This window comes from Spinacia oleracea, chromosome 1 (genome assembly GCF_020520425.1).
Source record: "Spinacia oleracea cultivar Varoflay chromosome 1, BTI_SOV_V1, whole genome shotgun sequence".
Classification (NCBI taxonomy): domain Eukaryota; kingdom Viridiplantae; phylum Streptophyta; class Magnoliopsida; order Caryophyllales; family Amaranthaceae; genus Spinacia; species Spinacia oleracea.
Genome location: NC_079487.1, coordinates 116289920 through 116311764, shown reverse-complemented (window position 1 = coordinate 116311764; position 21845 = coordinate 116289920). Strand labels below are relative to the sequence as shown.

Sequence of the window (21845 nt, the reverse complement as noted above, 5' to 3'; positions counted from 1 at the left end):
TAGGCGTACCATATACTTCTTTTTTTTTTTAACGCAAAACCGACGAAATATATATATTAATTAATTAGGGTTTGTAACCCTAATTCTAACAAAAGTGATCATGATCCAGAAAAAAATCAGATCATCTGTGCAAATCATCCTAGTCACACTAACTATTCTTCTGAAGCCCACAAAAGGTGAAAATATCAAAATGAGGATGATAAGCATCTCCTATCATAGCACCATAATCGATAATACTAAAATACTTAAGCTTTAATACTAGAATTATATACATCCAAAAAGACGCCATATATTTATCCCTGTGAAGAATGCGCCGCATCAAATGGAAAGGTCCAAATTAGTTGTTGGTGACAGTATCGTTCTCCTCATCATCCTCAACTTCAACAATTTCTATATCTTTTGGAATTGTTGAACTACCAACAACAAATGGAACAAAAGCCTTTCCTTTTCCTTTATCTGTACTGATTCCTTCCTTTCCTGAATCTTTATCCTGCATCACTTGTTTGATAGTAGAGACTATGGAACCGAAGACAATTTCTGAAGCTGAAGAAGTCTGAGCTATATTGTTGATCCTTGTTGCATTTTCTTTTCTTGCATTGCACATAGCCAAAACTTGATCACGGGCATTTCTTCTCATCTCCTCTGCATATGCCGGATTTGCTTTTTCAAAATCTCCCTCATATTCCTCTTTTGCACAAGATGGAATGATATAGTGAAGCTTATGTTGCACCACCATAATCAAAGAGTGAGCTGCCAAAGCATGAGCAACTCTGTTATAGGTATTTGGAATGTGAGAGAAACTAATGATCCAGTTTTCTCCCAAAAGTTGAGTAACCTCTTGAAGCACAGGACCCAATTCATGATGAGGATGATCTTTCACTTTATCAAGTAGGAGCTTAAGGTTCAAAGCATCTGTTTCCACTTCCAACTTATCAATTAAGAAATTCTTCGCAATTTTTAGTCCCTCTCTCAAAGCATAGAGTTCAGAAGCCAAAGGAGAATGAACCCTAAACTTTGTAGAGAAACCAACAAACCAGGAGCCAGTGTGTCTTCTAAAAACACCTCCACCTCCTGCTACATTTCCTGATTTCCAGGCACCATCAATATTTAGCTTCATATATCCTTCCAAAGGTGGCATCCACTGCTTCCTAATAGGGGGGAGATTCGTTTTGATATCTGTACTCTTACCCTGCAAAGCCAAGTTAGTAGATTTCCAGTCTATAAAGAAAGAGTTATAAAGAGAGAAAGCACTTCTCATTTTGAGATCAAAAACAGCTTTGTTTCTAGAGATCCAAATATGCCAAATAGCAACAATAAAAATAACTTTCCAAGAAGGAGAATTATGGAGATTAAATTGAATCCAATCCTTCCAACTTGAATTATAAAAGGCACAGAACTGGAAATGCTCAGAGTTCCAAACCCTCTGAAAAATGAAGGACCACAGAACACTAGATTGGGGGCAATCCCTAAAAAAATGCAAGTGATCCTCCCTTTGATGTTGGCACCTAGAGCAGGTAGGGCTAATGTTCTGAATTCTTTGATTTAAATTTGCAGCTACTGGTAAGATTTCATGACAGCAATTCCATAGGAGCATTTTGTATTTGTAAGGGCATTTTATTTTCCAAATTGTTTTCCAAGGAAAGTTAGAAAAAGAAGTGGGAGAAGGATCATGTAATTGAATATGATAAGCTGATTTAATCTCAAAATCACCATTTTTTGAGTATTTCCATCTGATAAAATCCTCTTCATCCATATTATTTGAAAGAGGGTATGCGAGAATGAGATCTTTAATATGAGTAGGGAGAAGATGTTGAATTTCATCAAGATACCACTTTCCATTTCAAATGATTCTATTAACAAACTAGTGGGATTTCAACTCCGAAATTTTAATATCCTCAAGGGTATAAAGAGGGGCATCCCCTATCCAATGATGATACCAAATAGAAGTGTTCTTCCCATTTCCAATTCCTATGATTAAACCCTTTTGAAGAATATGATTGCCCTTTAGAATATCCCTCCATAAGGGAGATTGATTGTAGTTAGGCATAGAGTTTAAAAGGTTCGAATTCTTTAGGTACTTTTCCTTTAAAATTCTTACCCACAATTTGTCTGGTTTATCAAGGATAGTCCATCCTAGTTTTGCCATAAAGGCCAAATTCCAATCCCTCAATCTTCTTATTCCCAACCCTCCAACATTAGTAGGAAGAGTAACTTTATCCCAAGCTAATCTTGCCATATATTTACTTCTGTCCACCTTGTTCCATAAAAATTTTCTACAACATTTTTCAATAGCATAGGTAATGGTGGTAGGAATTAGAGTAGTTTGCATGGCATAAAGGGGGAAAGAGTTAAGTACTGATCTAATTAGAGTGCAACGTCCTGCCATATTCAAAAGCTTAGCTTGCCAACCTCTTATTCTATCCATCATTTTATCCAACAGACCTTTGTAGTTATTAATTTTTAGTTTATGAGGTCTAATGTCCACCCCCAAATATTTACCAAAAGAAGAAGAAGTTTTAATGCCATAATTTCCAGCTATGTCTCTTCTTACATTATGATTAAGGGATTGAGGAAAAATTAGGGTTGACTTAGTTAAACTTAATTTTAACCCTGACATATTCCCAAATTGTTCCAATAATGTCATTACTACATTCATATTATCCACCGAAGCAGTACTAAAAAGAAAAACGTCATCCGCATAGAAGACATGAGAAATTTTAATATTTTTGGTCAAAGCTATGGGTTTCCAATGTCCCTGATGAACCAAATCTTCAATCATAGTAGAAAGTCTATCCAAACAAAGGACAAAAATATATGAAGATAGAGGATCTCCTTGTCTAATTCCCCTAGATGGACAAAATGAATCACAAATTTCCCCATTCCAGAGAACAGAAATAGAAGACGAGGTAATACAAGACATGATCAAATTGATGAAATGCTTTGGGAAATCGAAAAACAATAGAGTTTCTCTTATAAAATCCCATTCTAAGCTATCATAAGCTTTCGTAATATCTAATTTTAACGCCATAATTTTATTCCTCTTTTTTGCCTTATGAAAATGATGTGCCATTTCTTTGACCAAAATAACATTATCCTCTATTCCTCGGCCCTTGATAAAACTAGATTGCAACGGACTAATAATCCGATTTAAAATAGACTTAACTCTAGATGAAATTATTTTGGTGATTAATTTATAAATAGTGTTACAAAGCCCTATCGGCCTAAATTCCGTAATGAGGGAGGGATTAGGAATTTTCGGAATTAGGGCTATATAGGACTTATTGATCTCCTTAGGAATTGAACCACTCCTAAAACAGGAAACGCAAAAATCATAAATGGTTATTCCCAGATCGTTCCAGTGTTTTTGGAAAAAAATTGGTTGGATACCATCAGGACCAGGGGTTTTGATAGGGTCCATAGAAAAGAGATTATGTCTAACTTCCTCTATTGAAACCATGATAGATAAATCTCTGATTTCCTCTTCAGTAAGTTTTAGGTTGCTTTTATTATTGAAATTAGCATTGCCATGAATATGTTGAGAAGTAAAAAGGCACTGAAAATAAGAAGAAGCCATATTTTTTAAAAGTAGTTGATCAGATACTGATAGTTCAGTAGGAACACTTGACAAGAGGGGGGGTGAATTGTTTCTTGGGAACTTGAGTAAGTTTCTTGCGGAATTTAAACAATAAAGAAACTGAGAATAATGAGCGAAGAAAGATATAAAATGGAGGAACCTTCTTGACCCTAATCAAGAAGAACCTCACTACTCTTTTGTATTAATGCAATAACTCTATTACAAATACACTCTTTAACTCGAGTTCCTCTCGAACACGAGTTCCCCACAGCAATCCCCTTCGATTACTGTGCTACTCTTTCTCTCTCTGACTTAACTCTAAGTCGCTCCTTTTCTCTTTGACTTAACTCTAAGTCACTGTTTCTCTCTTTGACTAAACTCTTAGTCGCTCTTTCTCTCTTTGACTTAACTCTAAGTCACTCAAGGATCACTCAATCCTTCAACCCAAAATACAATATGATAGATAGATTCTAGTACGTAATAAAGCTTATAGTAATAAGGAACTCAAGGAACACTCTATTTTGCCAACTGATTCTTTTAAAACGTTTAAGCTCTTTAAGATAGATTTTGTAGAAATCAGTTGTGTTTTGAAAAGCCAAAACTCTTCTCCTTTTATAGGAGAGTTTTACTTAGGGTTGGGTACCCATGTTCTCCTCAACTACCCACTAACAGTTACTGCTCAGTAACATGGGCATAGTTGGAGAGAAACAAGGGAGACCAAATCAAAACACTAAATGTACGTTAAACAGAAATACGTGGGGAGAGTTTCAAGGAACATGGAAAATCTTTTACTTGAGAAACAAGGATAATAAATCAGAATCCTATGTTTCATTTATTAATTAAATTCATTTTATTTATTAAAAAGATTTTCCAAGTTAAAACTCTTTTATAATTACAGTTAACATATTTCATTTAAAACGTACCAAAATACTTAGGTTCCTTTCGTTCCAAATTACGTATAAACAATATTAAATACTTACATAAATCCTAAACATAAACTCATATGTTGTAGTCTTCATGTTGCACCTTTAGAAGCTTCACTCGAAGACTTCCCAATTTTTTCCTTCTCTGGAACATCGAGGATCCACATAATATATGAGGATCTCGCCTTAGGAACTCGCCTAAGGATCTCGCCTTGCTTAATGATTATTTCTTCAATGTAGTGTCTGACATGGATCAATTACTTGCTTATATTCCACGTTGCTTAGTTTATCCAACTCAGGATCTCCTTAACTTAGCATTATCCCTCTAAGGATCTCGGAACCTATTATGCAACATAACTTAACCAATTGTCAGGAGTTTGCTTTGTCATCATCAAAACTTTAGGGTCAACAATATTCCCCCTTTTTGGTGATGACAACATAAGCAAACTTTCACTAAATGCAATAATAATCAATTAGCATAAATATAAAGCAATAAATTAAATAAAGTATTTTTATAAAAATTAATCTAAATTTCCTAAATGAAATTAAGGAAAATTGAAATTAATTTTAATAAACGAAAATAAAATTAAGAACGAGAAATAAAATTTTATAAACTTACATCGAGAAGAGAGTAGTGAGACGGACTCAAGTGATCAATTTAAGTTAAGTTTGCATTCATTTCCCCCTGTTGGCATTAACAAAAAGTAGAAATACACAATACTAATATATACCGATTAGAGCGCCCTCCGATCAACGGTTGGCAAACTAAGTTAGCCTCAAAGTTAAGTTCCAACATACTAATTCGAATATAAAACATAATAATTAACAAGCCAAGTTTTTAGAGATACGATCCTTTAGGAGTTCCACAGAAATAAAGGAAGAAAAATTGTATGTTTCCCAACAGATGGTTACATACCAAAAAGAAAATAAAAAAATAAAATAAAAAGTTCCAAAAAAAATCAAAAGCATCATGTAACACAAAAGCTAGGATCAGGGAAGATGGTTTGGGTATGTAGCAAGTTTAGGTTGGTCCTTTCTCAACTGCATATCAATCCACACCCTGTCTCAATTTCTACTGCCTCCATTAAGTCTCCCACCTTCTCATCATTATTCTCATTATCAAAAGATATATCAACTACCATTCTATTTTTTTTATTTTTTTTTATTTTTTTAACGACATCCCTTTAATAAAAAATCATAACCCACCATATCATTCAACGAATTCCCCAGTATATTTGTCGCACCCAATCTGATTAATTACCAAATGTGCATCCTCAACCGAAGGAACACGGAACGAGGTAACTTCCCCCTTAGAACAATCCGTATTTTTTTTTTTTTTTTCCGGTTTATGCAATAACCTCACCGCCCGACTGCCGCTGACTCTTAGCGGGTCGGTGGTGGTCCTCTTTGTTTTCCTCGGCGACCTGAACAGGAGGGGAGGCGGAAGGTAGGGAGGACGGTGGTTCTGGGCTGGGTGGAGGGTGGGTAGAGTTGTCGGAGTCGTCGGGTTTGGGTGGTGAGTCCACGAGCAGGTCGGGTTTTGGTGGAGATGGGTCGCGATCTGGGCGTGAGATTTGATGGTGGTCGCGAACGGTTTGGGATGGGGTGTGGTGTCCGCGAACTGGGTGGTTGCGGGGGTAGGTGCTGTGGTCGCGGACGGGTTTAGGGAAACCAGCAACGAAGGAGCTGTCACCGGCGGGCTATGAACGGCGGCGAGATACCTGTCGTTGGTTGTCGCGGGTTAAGGCGGTGTTGGTTTGTGGAGAAGGGCGTGAGGGTCGAGAGGGTTTGCGGTGTCGGGGCTTCGGTGGTCGGTCGGTCGGGTTGGGTCCGGTCGCCGAGCCGAGGCCACCGGTGGTTGTGGCTCGTGGAGTCCGGCCGCCAATTGTGGTGGTTAGGGTTTCAGATTGGGGATTTTCATTGTTAGGGTTTGAATTTGGGGATTTTTAATTTTTGGGTTTCATGTGTTTGAATTTGGTGAGATGTGAATTTGTGGTGGCTTTGGGTATGAGATCCATAGGAGTGATCCATTAGCTTTTGATTTTGGAAAAATAAAATTTAATGGAATAAAAAATTATGGATATATAAAAGAAAAATAAAAATAATTTGTGGAAAAATAAAAGATAGGAAAAAATTGTAACATAAAAAATATATCCATGATCCTTATATTTTAGTGGAACTGTTTGAATTACGTATCTCATATTACTGACTAATTAAACACACATTTTAATTCTAAATTTTTGGTTGTTCCTTAACAATGGTAAACTTCAGTTATGCTTTACGCACATGTATTTATAATGGTATACAGTAGTAATGCACAAATCTAAAAAAGTCATACCTCATGAGGAACTGTCAGCTTACTTATCTTATTTTGATCATCCCGAGTTCCATTCTCATTTTCTCATGCTTCTCTCTGCTTGTTTACTTTGCAAGATTCTTGCAAAAACTTTCATTATTTGTACGAAACAGTAAATTATCAAAGTAAATTTGTACAACTAGTGAATCAGATCCTTTTGCTTTTAAAGATAGAATTTTATCAATTCTTCCTCGTTTAAAATCATTTTGTAAAAGAAACTTGCATAATCTCTCGTACCACGATCTCGGAGCCTGCTTTAACCCATAGAGAGCTTTGTCAGGCTTATAGATGTGATTCGGAAATTCGGGATTCTCGAAACCGGGGGGTTGTTCCATATAGACGTCTTTTTCAAAAAAATCATTTAAGAAAGCATTGACGTCCATATGATACAACTTAAATCCCATAAAGGCTGCAAAAGCAATTAGAGTTCGAATAGCTTCTAATCTAACAACAGGTACAAACGTTTCTTCGAAATCAATACCTTCCTGTTGATTGTAGCCTTTGACTACTAACCTTGCCTTGTTCCTGATGATCGTTGTATGTTTATCAAGCTTGTTCCTGAACACCCACATCGATCCTATGACCTTTTGATTCTTTGGTTTGGATTCCAGATGCCATACCTTGTTCCTTTGGAACTCGTTTAACTCATTTTGCTTGGCAGTGATCCAATCAGTATCTTTCAAAGATTCAGTGTGGTTCCTTGGCTTGATTGTGGAGAGGAACGCATGAAAAGCACAGAAGTTCCTTAGTTGAGACCTTGTTTGAGTTCCTTTCCTAATATCACTGATAATCAGATCCATTGGGTGAGAACTTTGATGTTTCCAGGGCTTAGGTTGATATTGTGCCACTGGAACATCTAAGGTCTCCTCAGTTCCTTCCGTTTCCTGAGATCCTTGTTCCTCTGCATCAGAGGTTTCTTGATCTTCTTCCGGTTCCTCAGAATCATCATTTTCTGGTTCCTCAGGATCAGGGGCTCTTGGATTTCTTTGTACAGGAACTTTTTGGTTAGAAGCAGTTCCTTGTGTTTGTGGATCTTCTATTCCATTTTGATGTCTTCCAGGAGAGATTTCCTCATCATTATCTGTAAAACGAATTAAACCAATTTCGAAATCTTCTTGTTCCTGAATTTCATCAACATTGTTAGATTCATCAAGCATAATATATACTTTTTTAACTCTTTCGAAATAGTCTTTAAGAGAGGTATTCCTGACAGGCAACTGAAAGAACCTACCATGTACATCAGATTTAACATTATCGAGGTAGGTTGTGTGTTCTTTGCTAAGTTCCATTGCCTTGTCAATTTGAGCCTTTATTACGATAAGCTTTTTAAAAATGTCTAGAGTTTCTATCAATAATTCCACTAATTTAGTTTTAGACAGAGATAAAAGAGTTGAGGACCTTACTTCACTTGATGGATCTTGGGTGGTTCCATCGATCTTTGCCATAAGACAAAGGTTTGCTGTTTCTTCATCTGATTGATCCTCATCTTCTTCCGAGTCAGTGGCTTCTTCCCAAGCTTCAATCATTGCCTTCTTGAAATTGGGTTTGGCAAAGGTGGATTTGTTGAACCTTTCCTTGTATTGATCTTTTCCCTTGCCTTTCCCTTTTTCATTTTTCCACTGAGGACAGTCTTTGATTTGATGGTCAGAATCACCGCACTTGAAACATCCTTGGTCAGACTTGGAACCGCTTAGTTTTCTCATTGAGTTCCTTCCTCTTAGATTTCCAGGTTTAGAGTTCCTGTAAAATCTTTTCATTCTTCTGACCAGCGTAGCAACCTCATCTTCATCAGGTTCTGAGTCCTCCTGTTCCTCAGCCTTGAGAGCAAGGCCTCGGTTCTCAGGAACAACTGCTCCTAGATGTAATTCGTGAGTCATCAAGGATCCCGCCAATTGTTCAATGTTGAATTTGGTGAAATCCTTTGTTTCGAACAATGCTGTGACCTTGGTTCTCCATCTATCATCCTGTGGCATGCTCCTTAGGATCTTCCTAACCTGTTCATCAGAGGGAATATTTCTTCCAAGAGAAACTAGTTCATTAGTAATATTAGTGAAACGAGTAAACATTTCCTGTATTGTTTCTCTTGGTTGCATTTCAAAACGTTCATACTTAGACATTAATAAATCAATTTTTGAACGTTTGACCTCATTAGTTCCTTCATGAGTTATTTGAAGGAGATCCCAGATTTGCTTTGCGCTCTTGCACCCCATAACTCTGTTATGTTCATGAGGTCCAAGGCCGCAATGCAAGATTTTCACAGCCATTGCGTTGATTTCAAATTTCTCAAAATCTTCCTTAGTAAAGTCAGACATGGGTTTAGGAACTACCTCATTTTGAGCATTGATCATTGTTACCTCGAAATCACCGACTTCTATGACTCGCCAGACTTGATAGTTCTCTGCCTTGATGTAGATCTCCATCCTGTTCTTCCAGTAGGTGTAGAATTTTCCGTTGAACATTGGAGGTCTTTGAGTGGAATAACCTTCCTCGAGTTTCTCGTAAGCGTTCATACTTTCCAGGAACTTTTTCTCAACAGGGTTTCCTGTATTTTTGTGAGATCCGGCTCTGATACCAACTGATAGTTCAGTAGGAACACTTGACAAGAGGGGGGGTGAATTGTTTCTTGGGAACTTGAGTAAGTTTCTTGCGGAATTTAAACAATAAAGAAACTGAGAATAATGAGCGAAGAAAGATATAAAATGGAGGAACCTTCTTGACCCTAATCAAGAAGAACCTCACTACTCTTTTGTATTAATGCAATAACTCTATTACAAATACACTCTTTAACTCGAGTTCCTCTCGAACACGAGTTCCCCACAGCAATCCCCTTCGATTACTGTGCTACTCTTTCTCTCTCTGACTTAACTCTAAGTCGCTCCTTTTCTCTTTGACTTAACTCTAAGTCACTGTTTCTCTCTTTGACTAAACTCTTAGTCGCTCTTTCTCTCTTTGACTTAACTCTAAGTCACTCAAGGATCACTCAATCCTTCAACCCAAAATACAATATGATAGATAGATTCTAGTACGTAATAAAGCTTATAGTAATAAGGAACTCAAGGAACACTCTATTTTGCCAACTGATTCTTTTAAAACGTTTAAGCTCTTTAAGATAGATTTTGTAGAAATCAGTTGTGTTTTGAAAAGCCAAAACTCTTCTCCTTTTATAGGAGAGTTTTACTTAGGGTTGGGTACCCATGTTCTCCTCAACTACCCACTAACAGTTACTGCTCAGTAACATGGGCATAGTTGGAGAGAAACAAGGGAGACCAAATCAAAACACTAAATGTACGTTAAACAGAAATACGTGGGGAGAGTTTCAAGGAACATGGAAAATCTTTTACTTGAGAAACAAGGATAATAAATCAGAATCCTATGTTTCATTTATTAATTAAATTCATTTTATTTATTAAAAAGATTTTCCAAGTTAAAACTCTTTTATAATTACAGTTAACATATTTCATTTAAAACGTACCAAAATACTTAGGTTCCTTTCGTTCCAAATTACGTATAAACAATATTAAATACTTACATAAATCCTAAACATAAACTCATATGTTGTAGTCTTCATGTTGCACCTTTAGAAGCTTCACTCGAAGACTTCCCAATTTTTTCCTTCTCTGGAACATCGAGGATCCACATAATATATGAGGATCTCGCCTTAGGAACTCGCCTAAGGATCTCGCCTTGCTTAATGATTATTTCTTCAATGTAGTGTCTGACATGGATCAATTACTTGCTTATATTCCACGTTGCTTAGTTTATCCAACTCAGGATCTCCTTAACTTAGCATTATCCCTCTAAGGATCTCGGAACCTATTATGCAACATAACTTAACCAATTGTCAGGAGTTTGCTTTGTCATCATCAAAACTTTAGGGTCAACAGATACCCATTCATTTTGATCATTTTTTAGGGTTAAAATCTTTCCCTTTGATTTTTTAATCTTTGCTATTGTATGAAAATATTTGGTATTATAGTCAGCATATCTACGCCAATTAATACCTGCCTTTTGTGCCCAAATAATTCTCTCTTTTTTATAGATATCATTAAGATTTGCTAAAAGATCAGCTTCTAAATTAATGAGAAACCGAGAATACTTATTACTAAGAGCAATTTGTATCCCCTCAATTCTAGCTATAATGATTCGTTTTTGTTTTTTAAGGTTCCCAAAGATATTGTGATTCCAGTTACGAATAGTATTTAAAAAGCAGTTCCTACCATTTAAAAAGTCATTATTAGGAGGTTTCCAATTTTGAACAAAATAATCAGAAAATTTCGGATGAGATAACCACACCTCTTTACATCTAAAAGGGAAGGGGCCATTCACAGCACAATTATCTAAAGAAACTAAAATTGGAGAATGATCAGAGTGTATGCGAGGAAGATGGTGAACCTTAGTATGTGGAAAATTGTCCAGCCATGGAGAATTGGCTAAAGCTCGGTCCAGTCACTCTTGAATCAGCTCCATTCCATCCCTAGCATTAGTCCAAGTATACTTACAACCATTATAGCCAATATCAACCAGCCCCGCAGCATCCATAAAGTTGATAAGATTACGGCGTACCATATACTTCATGCTTAATATTAAGATAGAAAGTTGTTTTCTTACACACCCGTTCTATATTCTACCCCTTTTTTCCACTTAATTTTGAAATATTAAAAAATATTCCAAAATAATTGCACCAAAAGTAACTGCTTCATTTTTCTACTTAATTTTAATTTGGGAGGATCTAACAAGGGAACAATATCCTTTTAGTGGACACAATAATTCAAACTAATTATTTTTTCTAATTCTCAAAAGTCAAAACATCAATGTACTGTGTACAAGCTTCCAAATAACAGAAAATATACATTGTATATATTACAAAATTCATATAATAGAAAAGATACACCTTATATATTACAAAATCCGCGAGTCATTGGTAAAATGTAATCTCGCATCCTAAATCCTAATTCAACCGAGAATACTCAATGGTAAAAGTTAACCAAACTTAATCCTAGATTTCCAATACAATTCAAATGCAAAATAAAGGGGATGTGCAAAGATCTTTGATGATCTGTTCTTATTTGTCTCATTCTCCGTATAAACCTACAAAAAATACAAGAAAGAGATTATTAAGAGAATTGAATAATCAGGGCAAAATAAGTAAAAAAGAGATTGCAAAGGTAGGATAACACTGATATCAAGTTGTTTCGAGAGATGGACTCTTCGGCTTCCTCTGCTTATCTGCAACAACAAAAAACTTATTAATTCAAATCTAGATCAAAGAAAATACGGAGTAACAACAGAAAAAATCTAACCCATGTAATCTTATTGGTAAATTTATGCTAGAAGTATCGAAGAAGGTCCCTAATCAAATAGGCTATGAACAAGGGAAATCATACGATCCCGAAAATCGAAATCAAGTATGGAAAAAGAAACATTATTACTCAGGATGAAGTTGGGAGATCTGAAAATATTAAAACAAATCAAAACTGAAAAAGAAAAAAAAAAAAACTGAAGAGAGTGTTTAGCATACAATCCAATTAATTAATACCAGACGAATTAAAAAATGAAATAGAGAGTATAAGACGATCGAAAAATCCCTAGTAACGACAAAGAGATTACATGAGGTAGGAGGAGGCGGCGGAAGGTGGTGACACTAGAAACCATGCAAGAGGGATGATCCTTCACATTGTCATCTCCGCCATTGTTAATCTTCAATTCAGCTTTATCTATGAGTCGTGATTAAGGAATTCCAGTTTGAAGGCCCTTCAATTTCTTCACTTTTTGGAGATGGAGAACAAGATGGGGGTGGAGGTGGATAAAAGAAAATATGAGAGTGGAGGCGGATATTCAGTAGTCAGTACAATTAGGTTTTTAATGTTGGCATTAGCGTGATATTAAACGGTTGTATACAACACCGTTCTATATATTATATTATTCCTTTAATTGTATTTTTTTAAAGTTATGGTAAAAGAATACAATACGGGTATGTATGATAAGCGTTTCGTATTATATTCCTTGTATAACAGTTATCTAAGAAAAGGGTGTTACTATTCGTCGCCCGCATAAACGCCCACCTATATTTAAGTAAATGTCCCTCTTGTCCCTCTCACCCTCACTCACCCCACTTTCCCACCCACTTACCCCACTTACCCCACTTTCTCTCACTAGACCCACCACATAATTCCGGCCACCACTATTTTTGTCGTCTCCACCTTAGCCACCGCCATAATTGGTTGGGCCACCACCACCACCTCAATTCATATTATTGTCACTCTCTCCACTCAGTGAGCTCAACCACTAGCACCACCACCGTCGCCGCCACCGCCACCACCACCACCGATGTCGTCATCATTGTGATTGTAGTGAAATTTAGGCTGAGAACGTAAATGGACGACGACCTTCCTTCAACGCCTCTGTCGTCGTCGTCGGCTTCAGCAGCAACTTGGGAGGTAAAATAATTTTTTTCCAAGAAAACAAGGGAATAGGGCTGGAAATCCCATTCCTCCTAGGCATAGAAGTAGTATTACTAACCCTATTCCATGCATAAGAGGGAATCTAATTCAATGGAATGGGATTGTTTTTCCAATTCTTCCTAGACAAGGAATAAGGATGATAATCCCATTCCAGAAATATAAAATCCGTTTTTCCTTAATTTCTTTAATTAGTTTTTAATTTAGTTTTGTTAATTTGTTGACTAGAATTAAATTATTTGTTTATTTGTTGACCATGATTAAAATTATTTGTTTATTTCTTGATTATAACTAAGTTAATAATTAGATAAGTAAAAAATGTTCAGTTTTATTTATTTGGACAAATTATTTATTGATGATAAAATTAATAAATGACTTTTTAAAAATAACCTATTTAATAATAAATTATGAAAACATAATAAAAAAAATATTAGAATATTAACTATAATAAATTTGACAAAAAATTGGTTAAGGAACGCAGGTAGCAAAAATAAAAAAACACGGAATATGGTTGATATCCCTATCTTGTTGTCCTAGGGTGGGAATTGGGTTGGGAGCCCTATTCCGTGTTTTGGATAGGAACAAAAAAAATGTTAAACACAAAATAGGGATGAGATCCCTATCTTGTCCTAGGGCTGGAATTGGAATAAGGGCCCAATTCCGTGTCGGTGAGTGCGGCAAAAATGATAGCACGGAATAGGGCTTAGATTCTTATTTTGTCCTAGGGTGGGATTGGGAAATGAGCCCTATTCCGTGCTGGGTAATTGGAAACAAAAGATGGAATAGGATTCAGATCCCTATTCCAGCCTAGGATGGGAATAGGGTTGAGACTCCTATTTTGTCCTAGGGAAGGAATAGGGGTTTGAGCCCTATTCCATTCTTTTTTATGTTTTATTCATGTGCCCACGACTCCACCGACATACTTGTTTAAGATTCTTGGCTTTTTGTTTATTTTTTTATGGAAAGATATCATAGGCTTTAATTTTTGGCTTTTTCTTAATTAGTTTGTAACATTTAGTTTGTTTACTCGCTAACTAGAATTAAGTTTTTTGTCGAATAATATGTATTACGTGCATCATATTGGTTTGTTTTCAGGTAAATAAAAAAAAAATTATTTGATATAAAAAATATTAAATATGTTTTGTTAAAAAAAAATGTAAATTGATTTTATTAATGACTTGGGTTATTATTTAAATTAAGTTTAAAAGTTTAATATCGAATTATATAGTTTTAAGTTATTGTGCATTAATAACTTGGGTTATTATTTAATGCTCAGATTCCGTTGCCTGATGATTATGGTGGTGATGGTAAAGACTATTCTGATCATTTTGTTACAAATGACATTTTCCCGAGTTTTGAAGAAGCGGCGGAATGGGCTAAACAAGTGGCTATTGGGCTGGGTTTCTTGTTGACAAAAATGTCGTACAAACAATTCAAGGATGGTCGAGGGTATCGTTATTTGAAATGCGACCGAGGTAGGAGAAAAAGTGCTCGAGATATGGAGGCGGCGGAACGACTAGACACGAAAACTAAGGCGTGCGGTTGTAAATTTGAAGTGAAATGTGTCCAACGCATGGATTTTGCGTGGCAAATTGTTAAGCGTGAAGGTCATGGCACGCACAATCACAGTTTAGTTGTGTATGAAGAGGGTCATCGAGGCATAAGTGGTCTAAGTCCAGGAGCTAAGAATCTCATTCATCAGATGAACAATGCGCACGCCAAGCCAAAAGTGATTATGTCCGCCGTGCAAACAGAGTATCCAGATGATCATCCTAATATGAGGCACATTTACAACTACAACGATAAAATTAGACGGGATGCACATGAAAGAAGAAATCCCGCTCAACAATTCTTGCACCTGGCGAAAGAGCACAAGTATGTTCAATGGATCGCCGTCGAAGAGGGGAGTAGGGCGGTAACTCACGCGTTCGTTGCCCACCCTTCAATGGTGGAAGTTCTACGTACATACCCATTGGTCATTGGCATGGACACGACGTACAAGACTAACAAATATGGACACGACGTCATTGGCATGGACACGACGTACAAGACTACCTCCACCCATCGGTCCCGAAACTAACCAACTCGTGTCCCTCCTCCTACTCGCCCTCGTACTACCCCCCGCGCCTATGGCGCCCTCCTCAGCTAAAGAAACAAATCTACCAAGAACAGATCTCCCCACTGGTTTTACCGCCTTCGGGTACACCGAACAATGTCCCGGATTACCCGCCGAAGAATGTCCCGGATTACCCAGCCCTAGATCCAAAATCAAACCCTGACCCTGACCCTGATCCTGATCCTGACCCTGATCCTGACCCTGATCCTGAACCTGTCCCTCAACCTGATCCTGACCACCTCTAACATCAAGTATAATCCCCTGACCAATCCCAGAATCGTAATCATCATCATACGCATCATCGGCAACCTCATCCTCTTCACCTGACCGATGAGACGAAGATCTGCGCTCCGAAGAATGGTACGAATGTGACGAGTGCAAGGACGGTGAAGAATGGAAGGACTGCGCTGAATGGGTGACATGTGCTGGGTCATATGGGATATCTGCATGCTGAGTAACCTGCGGCAGCCTAAATCCGGGCAACTGCCTCACACTCTCCCATGTATAGGGTATAACACCTAACGTCTGCGAAACCTGTGAGGTAGTATCGAATTGATGCTGCTGCTGAGGGAAAGACACATGTTGCTGCTGCTGAATGAAGGACACAGGACGCTGCTGCTGAGGAAATAACACAGACTGCTGCTGCTGAAGGAAAGACACAGGACGCTGCTGCTGAGGCAATAACACAGACTGCTGTTGTTGCTGAGGAAAGGACAGAAACTGCGACGCCACATTGCTATCCGAAGGTTGTCTTTCCCGCCTACGCGAAGCTGTCACGTTTCGTGATCTCGTATGTCGTTGTCCGGAGTCCTGGACACGTTTACGTTTTATAACTTCAACGTTTAGATAACGAAAGCCCACCATCTAGTATTAAAAAGGTATTTATTAAATAGTGCATTATTGAACATTAACCGATTTAATAATTTATACTAATTACCATATTTATTATTACAAATTATTATTTACTAATATTTTTATTATATATTATTTATTATTACTTTTTATCCATTACTTATTTTTTATTTATTATTAATTACTAATTATTTATTACTAATTATTAATTACTTATTTTTTGTTATTTTTTACTTATTCATTATTCATTACTAGTTTTATTTTTATTTTTTATTACTTATATCATTATATATTATTACTAATTTTACTTATGTTCAAAACTACGCTTATTGTTTCGAACCGTACGATTATTTCTTAATTATTAGACAATAATTGTTTAGAATCGTAACTTAATCCAAATGCCGGCATACTCGTTTCCTTATTAGCCGACATAATTCATTTCTAAACAAGTGTTGGGCAAACAACAAATAAAAAAAAATGGAAAATAAAAATCTGATAGGATGAACATGTGTTGAATAAGCAATTGTCATAAATATAGTTCATTCATTCAATATGTACAAACAACAAATGGACAAAAATTTTGAACAAAACCACACGCCAACTTTAAAGAAGAAAGCAATTAAAGAAATTTATAATAAAATAAATAAAAGTATGTAATAGATAACATCCATCTAACTTCACGGACAACAAACTGACATGCAACAAATGCATTGGAATAGGATTGAGATCCCTATTCCATCCCTAGGTTGGAATAAGGCTAGTATTCCTATTTCCACCTAGGGGTTGGAGTAGGAATATTAACCCCATTCCATTGGAAAAAAGAAAAAAAAAATCTTACTGCTACTCATATAGGAACTGACCCACTACTCCACTAGGTAGGAATATGAATGATGACCCTATTACTATTATTAATTACTTACTTCTTTTATTATTATTAATTATTTATTTTCATTATTTATTATCACTAATTATTAGTTACTCCACTAAATTTTTATTACTAATCATTTATTATTCTTATTTATTATTACTAAGTATTAATTATTTATTTTTTATTATATATGATTTCATTATTATTCACTACTAATTACTGATTTTTTTATTAATTATTACTAAATATTAATTCATAATGTTGCGTTTTTATTTTGATGTCAGCGAAAAAAAAAACATGAGTTAGCGTGTTGGATGCGAGTGAAACAAAAAAAACAAGAAACATGGAATAGGATAGAGATCCCTATTCCATCCCTAGGTTGGAATAGGGCTAGTATTCCTATTTCCACCTAGGGGTTGGAGTAGGAATATTAACCCCATTCCCTTGCAGAAAAATTGCTCAAATAGGAATGATGGCCCTATTTCTATTATTAATTACTTTTTTTTTTGTTATATATCATTTAATTATTTAATAAACATTACTGATTTTTTATTAATTCGTATTAATTATTTTCATTATTTATTATCACTAATTATTTGTTACTAAACTTTCGTTATTAATCATTTATTATTACTAAATATTACTCCCTCCATTTCTTTTTGATCTTCCTGTTTCTATAAATGTCGTTTCTATTTGATCTTCCTGTTTCTATTTTGGGACATGATTTTTTACCATAAATTTCCCCACCATCCCTTATTTAATTCATTCACATTTCCCTATCACCCACCCAACCCCACTTTTATCATTTTTTATTACTTTCATAAAAATATCTTCTCTCTCCTTCATTTCTTTATTACTTTCTTCATTTATTTATTATTTTCTCTTACACCCAATCATTACTCTTACACCCAATCATTAAAAGATTCCAATTTCTTAATTTCCACCCAAAACTCCAAACAGGAAGATAAAAAAGAAACGGAGGGAGTAATTACTTACTTTTTGTTATATATGATTTAATTATTATTCAGTATTAATTAGGTTCGATTTTTTATTATAACTAATTATTAAATCATAATTTTGCATTAATTAAACAAGAGTCAGCGTGTTGGCAATCCCTATCATTATCAATGTTTGATGACAGCGAAACAAAAAAAACAAGAAACATGGAATAAGGCCATGATCCCCATTCCATTCCTAGGATGGAATAGGGGCAATATTCTCATTCCTACCTAGGAATGGAATAGGATTCTTAGCCCTATTCCATGTAAAACACGGAATAAGGTCGAGATTCCTATTCTGTGTTTTACATGGAATAGGGTTGAGAATCCTATTCTATACCTAGGAATAAGATTTCTGGCCCTATTCCATAAAAAAAAAGTTCAAAAAAAATTTTCATACTTGTAACTCGGCTGTAAACGACGGTGGAGGCGGCATCCCCTCTACTTGACTCGACGAGCTGGCCTTTGACTTCTTCTTGGGACCCTTTTCAAACTCGTTCATGGTGGGTGGATCGCGGATGGCGGTGGTGGTGGGTGGGTCGTGGATGACGGTGGTGGGGGTGGGTCGTGGATGACGGTGGTGGTGGGTCGTGGATGACGGTGGTGGGGGTGGGTCGTGGATGACGGTGGTGGTGGGTGGCTCGTGGATGACGGTGGTGGTGGGTGGTGGATGACGGTGGTGGTGGTGGGTTGTGGATGACGGTGGTGGCCCCGGTGGGAAGGGGTGGAGATATTATGTAGAGAGAAAAAATGATGTATGAGTTGGGGTGGGGTTGTTTGGGGGTGGGGTGAGGTGAATTTATAAGGGTATTATCGGGTTTTCACCATAAATAAAACGGGCAACATACGTAAAAGCGGGCGTCGAATAGCGTGGCACTAAGAAAAACGTTCTCTATAGTTGTAGAACACGCCCATATAACTTAACCGTTCTATATCTTGTGTTTCTTATTCCATTTTTTGTACTAGTGCAGCTCGGTGGATGACTGGTAGATCATGATTCTTGATTCAATTTCGGTAGAGTAACCTTCCTATAGGCTAGAGTCCCAATTATTTCCCTAGAGTATGGCTAGAGATTTGACTATGGGTTAGGCTTAGAATAAGAGAGAAGTACAAAGATTGAGACAAGGTGCTAACAAAGTTACATAGAAAGCAAAGAGGAGACAGAGAGAATTCAGAATTAGTTAATACTTAATGTTGATAGGAATTGGTTATTTTCGGAGGTTTAAAAGGCTCGTATCTATAGTGAAAATAGGTAGTCAGCATGGGAGGCGCTAAAATAATCCCTGAGGGAAGGCGCCAGATCTGTAGCGTTTACGTTTTCGTAAAGCACGAACTCCGAGAAAAAATCGGCGCTAGAAAATTCCAGCGCCAACGTGGCTAGGCAAGAAAAATATAACACCTTCCTGACAACGCTAAAAAATGCTAGCGCTTGTAGGTTGTCGTTGCGAGCTTCCAAATCCTTCGGTTTATGTCTGAATTCTTATATTGTCTTACAAGATATATTGAAGGCAAAATCATCTTTTAATGAGATCTAAATCTATCTTGACCGGTATTTATAATTAGCAACTATTGTTCTTAGTAGTTACTATTTTAGGCAATTACTATAAATGATAGTTATGCTCCAGATGATCTTTTCAGTGAGGTGAAGGGTCACTCGTTCACTTATTCAGAAGTGCGTTGTTGACAAGTGGGTTATAGCTTCATCATTGAACTTTCAGACACGGGACCAGGGCCAAATGACTTGTGATGCCTAACAATAACAACAAGCATAACCTTCTTACGAAGATCAGGCTCACAGTAGCCATAACCATGTCACATATGCAAGCTGACGACAACCTCTTTGACCTACTTTAATCTCCTTGACTGAAATGATGTAAATTATTAGTTATCGTAGCATCACCTTCGTTGGATGCAACATTAATATTTAGAGAATTTGGCTCTATTTCAAGGCAGCATATTTACATATGTGGTACATCCCTTTGACGTTGGTCAGTTAAATATTTTATGTTTTCAAATCCTATGTCTTTCCTCAAATAGAGGGCACGATCTTTAGGGGTGTGAAAAAAAAATCCGATTCGTTTGATCCGATCCGAAAATATGATGATCCGATCCAATCCAAAAATTCGGATATCCGATCTAGTTTTAAGGTTTCGGATATTTTGGAACGGATATGCGGAAAAAAAATTCAGATTTTCGGATAGGATCGGATCAACCTTTTCTCCATTTTGGAAATCCGAAATATTTCAAATTTTTTTAAAAAAACAATAGAAAAATCCAATTCGATCCAATTTTAAGATTTCAGATATTTCGGATCGGATATCTGAGAAAATTTAGTGTAAAACATGATTGTTTTTTTAATTTTTTGAAATTCAGATAGTTTTCGGATTTTCGAATATCTGATCCGAAAATTTCGGATCGGATCACATTTCCCCGATCCAAAAATTTCGGATCGGATTGGATCCGATATCCGAAATTGAACACCCCTAACGATCTTTACCTCTTTCTACTGTCAAGGAAGGAGGTTAGGACTATTGGGGTATGGAAAAAAACTTTCACTAAAGTTGGTACACAAGAGGAAGTGATATTTATAAATTCCTACTAACCAGCAAACAAGACCGAGTTTGATATGAACAATTGTATAGAGCTTAATTGTATATAGCTTAATGTAGCTTCTCTGAATAAGATGGTATGTATTAGGTGATCAATAATCAAGGTAATTAGGTAATAATCAAGATAATTATCAATAAATAAGCTTAATTTGTCAAACCAGCTAACATTCACAAATTAAATCCCTAATTCGATTTTTCATATGAACCTTAATTTTTCACTAATTCAAATTAGGGGCTATTTCACCAATTGCAATAGGATTTCAACAACTCAATTAAGCATTATAAACATAAATCTGGAAGAATTAGAAAGAAAAAAAATCATTTAATTTTAACTCAATAACACCTCAATTTCAATTATTAATTATCAATATTCATAAGCGATTGATAACAAAATACTCTTAATTTATATATGATTGTAGCTTGATTATTCTCTGTTAAGCTTAATTGTAAAGCTCTTCTGCACAAAAAAGGGAAGACTGAAATTAGCCCCGTTGTATTTTTTTAGCCAACTGAATCAAATAAGTATAATTAAGGCTCTATCGTCACAGGTGTGCCGCCTGTTAGCCTCAATACAAGATGAAGAGTTGATTCTTTCTGGATATTGTAATCCGCAAGTGTGAGACCGTCTTCCAACTGCTTTCCGGCGAAGATCAAATGTTGCTGATTAGGTGAAATCCAAGTTGTAGAAATTGGTGAAAGGAAGAAAACAATTCGCAGGGGAAGGGAAGCAAACAAGAACGGGAAATAAAAGAAAACGTGGAAGATAAGTGCAAATGTAGGGCTCACCAACGTTTTTCCTAACGGAAAGCGATAAAATATATATATATATATATATATATATATATATATATATATATATATATATATATATATATATATATATATATATATATATATATATATATAAAGGAAGCATATTTGCTGAACTATTAGAGCGCCACCTAGGATTACTAATGGTTTCGGCCAATGAAAAATAAGATTTCTAATTTATTTTGAATTAAAAAAATCGAGTGCCACGTAGATAATTAATTAAGTGCCCCGTAGATATTTAAATTAATTAATTAATTACTAATATATACAATTCCATCCAA

At 36.1% G+C, this 21845-nt stretch overlaps 2 protein-coding genes across 2 annotated transcripts; one reads left to right on the top strand and one right to left on the bottom strand.

Moving 5' to 3' along the window:
- Positions 1 to 1861: 1861 nt before the first annotated feature.
- On the bottom strand, positions 1862 to 3070 carry LOC130465630 (uncharacterized). The gene has a single exon (XM_056834466.1). It carries the CDS (start codon positions 3068 to 3070, stop codon positions 1862 to 1864), a length of 1209 nt encoding a protein of 402 aa, XP_056690444.1.
- A 10157-nt stretch (positions 3071 to 13227) lies between these two features.
- Positions 13228 to 15391, top strand: LOC110797556 (uncharacterized). The gene is made up of 2 exons (XM_022002676.1): positions 13228 to 13290; positions 14588 to 15391. Exons 1-2 carry the CDS (start codon positions 13228 to 13230, stop codon positions 15389 to 15391), a joined length of 867 nt encoding a protein of 288 aa, XP_021858368.1.
- The last annotated feature ends 6454 nt before the right edge of the window (positions 15392 to 21845 follow it).

Coding starts and splice junctions, on each gene's coding strand:
- LOC110797556 (XM_022002676.1), top strand. CDS start 13,228: ATGGACGACGACCTTCCTTCAACGCCTCTGTCGTCGTCGTCGGCTTCA. Junction 13,291..14,587: donor CTTCAGCAGCAACTTGGGAG/GTAAAATAATTT, acceptor TTTAATGCTCAG/ATTCCGTTGCCTGATGATTA.
- LOC130465630 (XM_056834466.1), bottom strand. CDS start 3,070: ATGGCACATCATTTTCATAAGGCAAAAAAGAGGAATAAAATTATGGCG.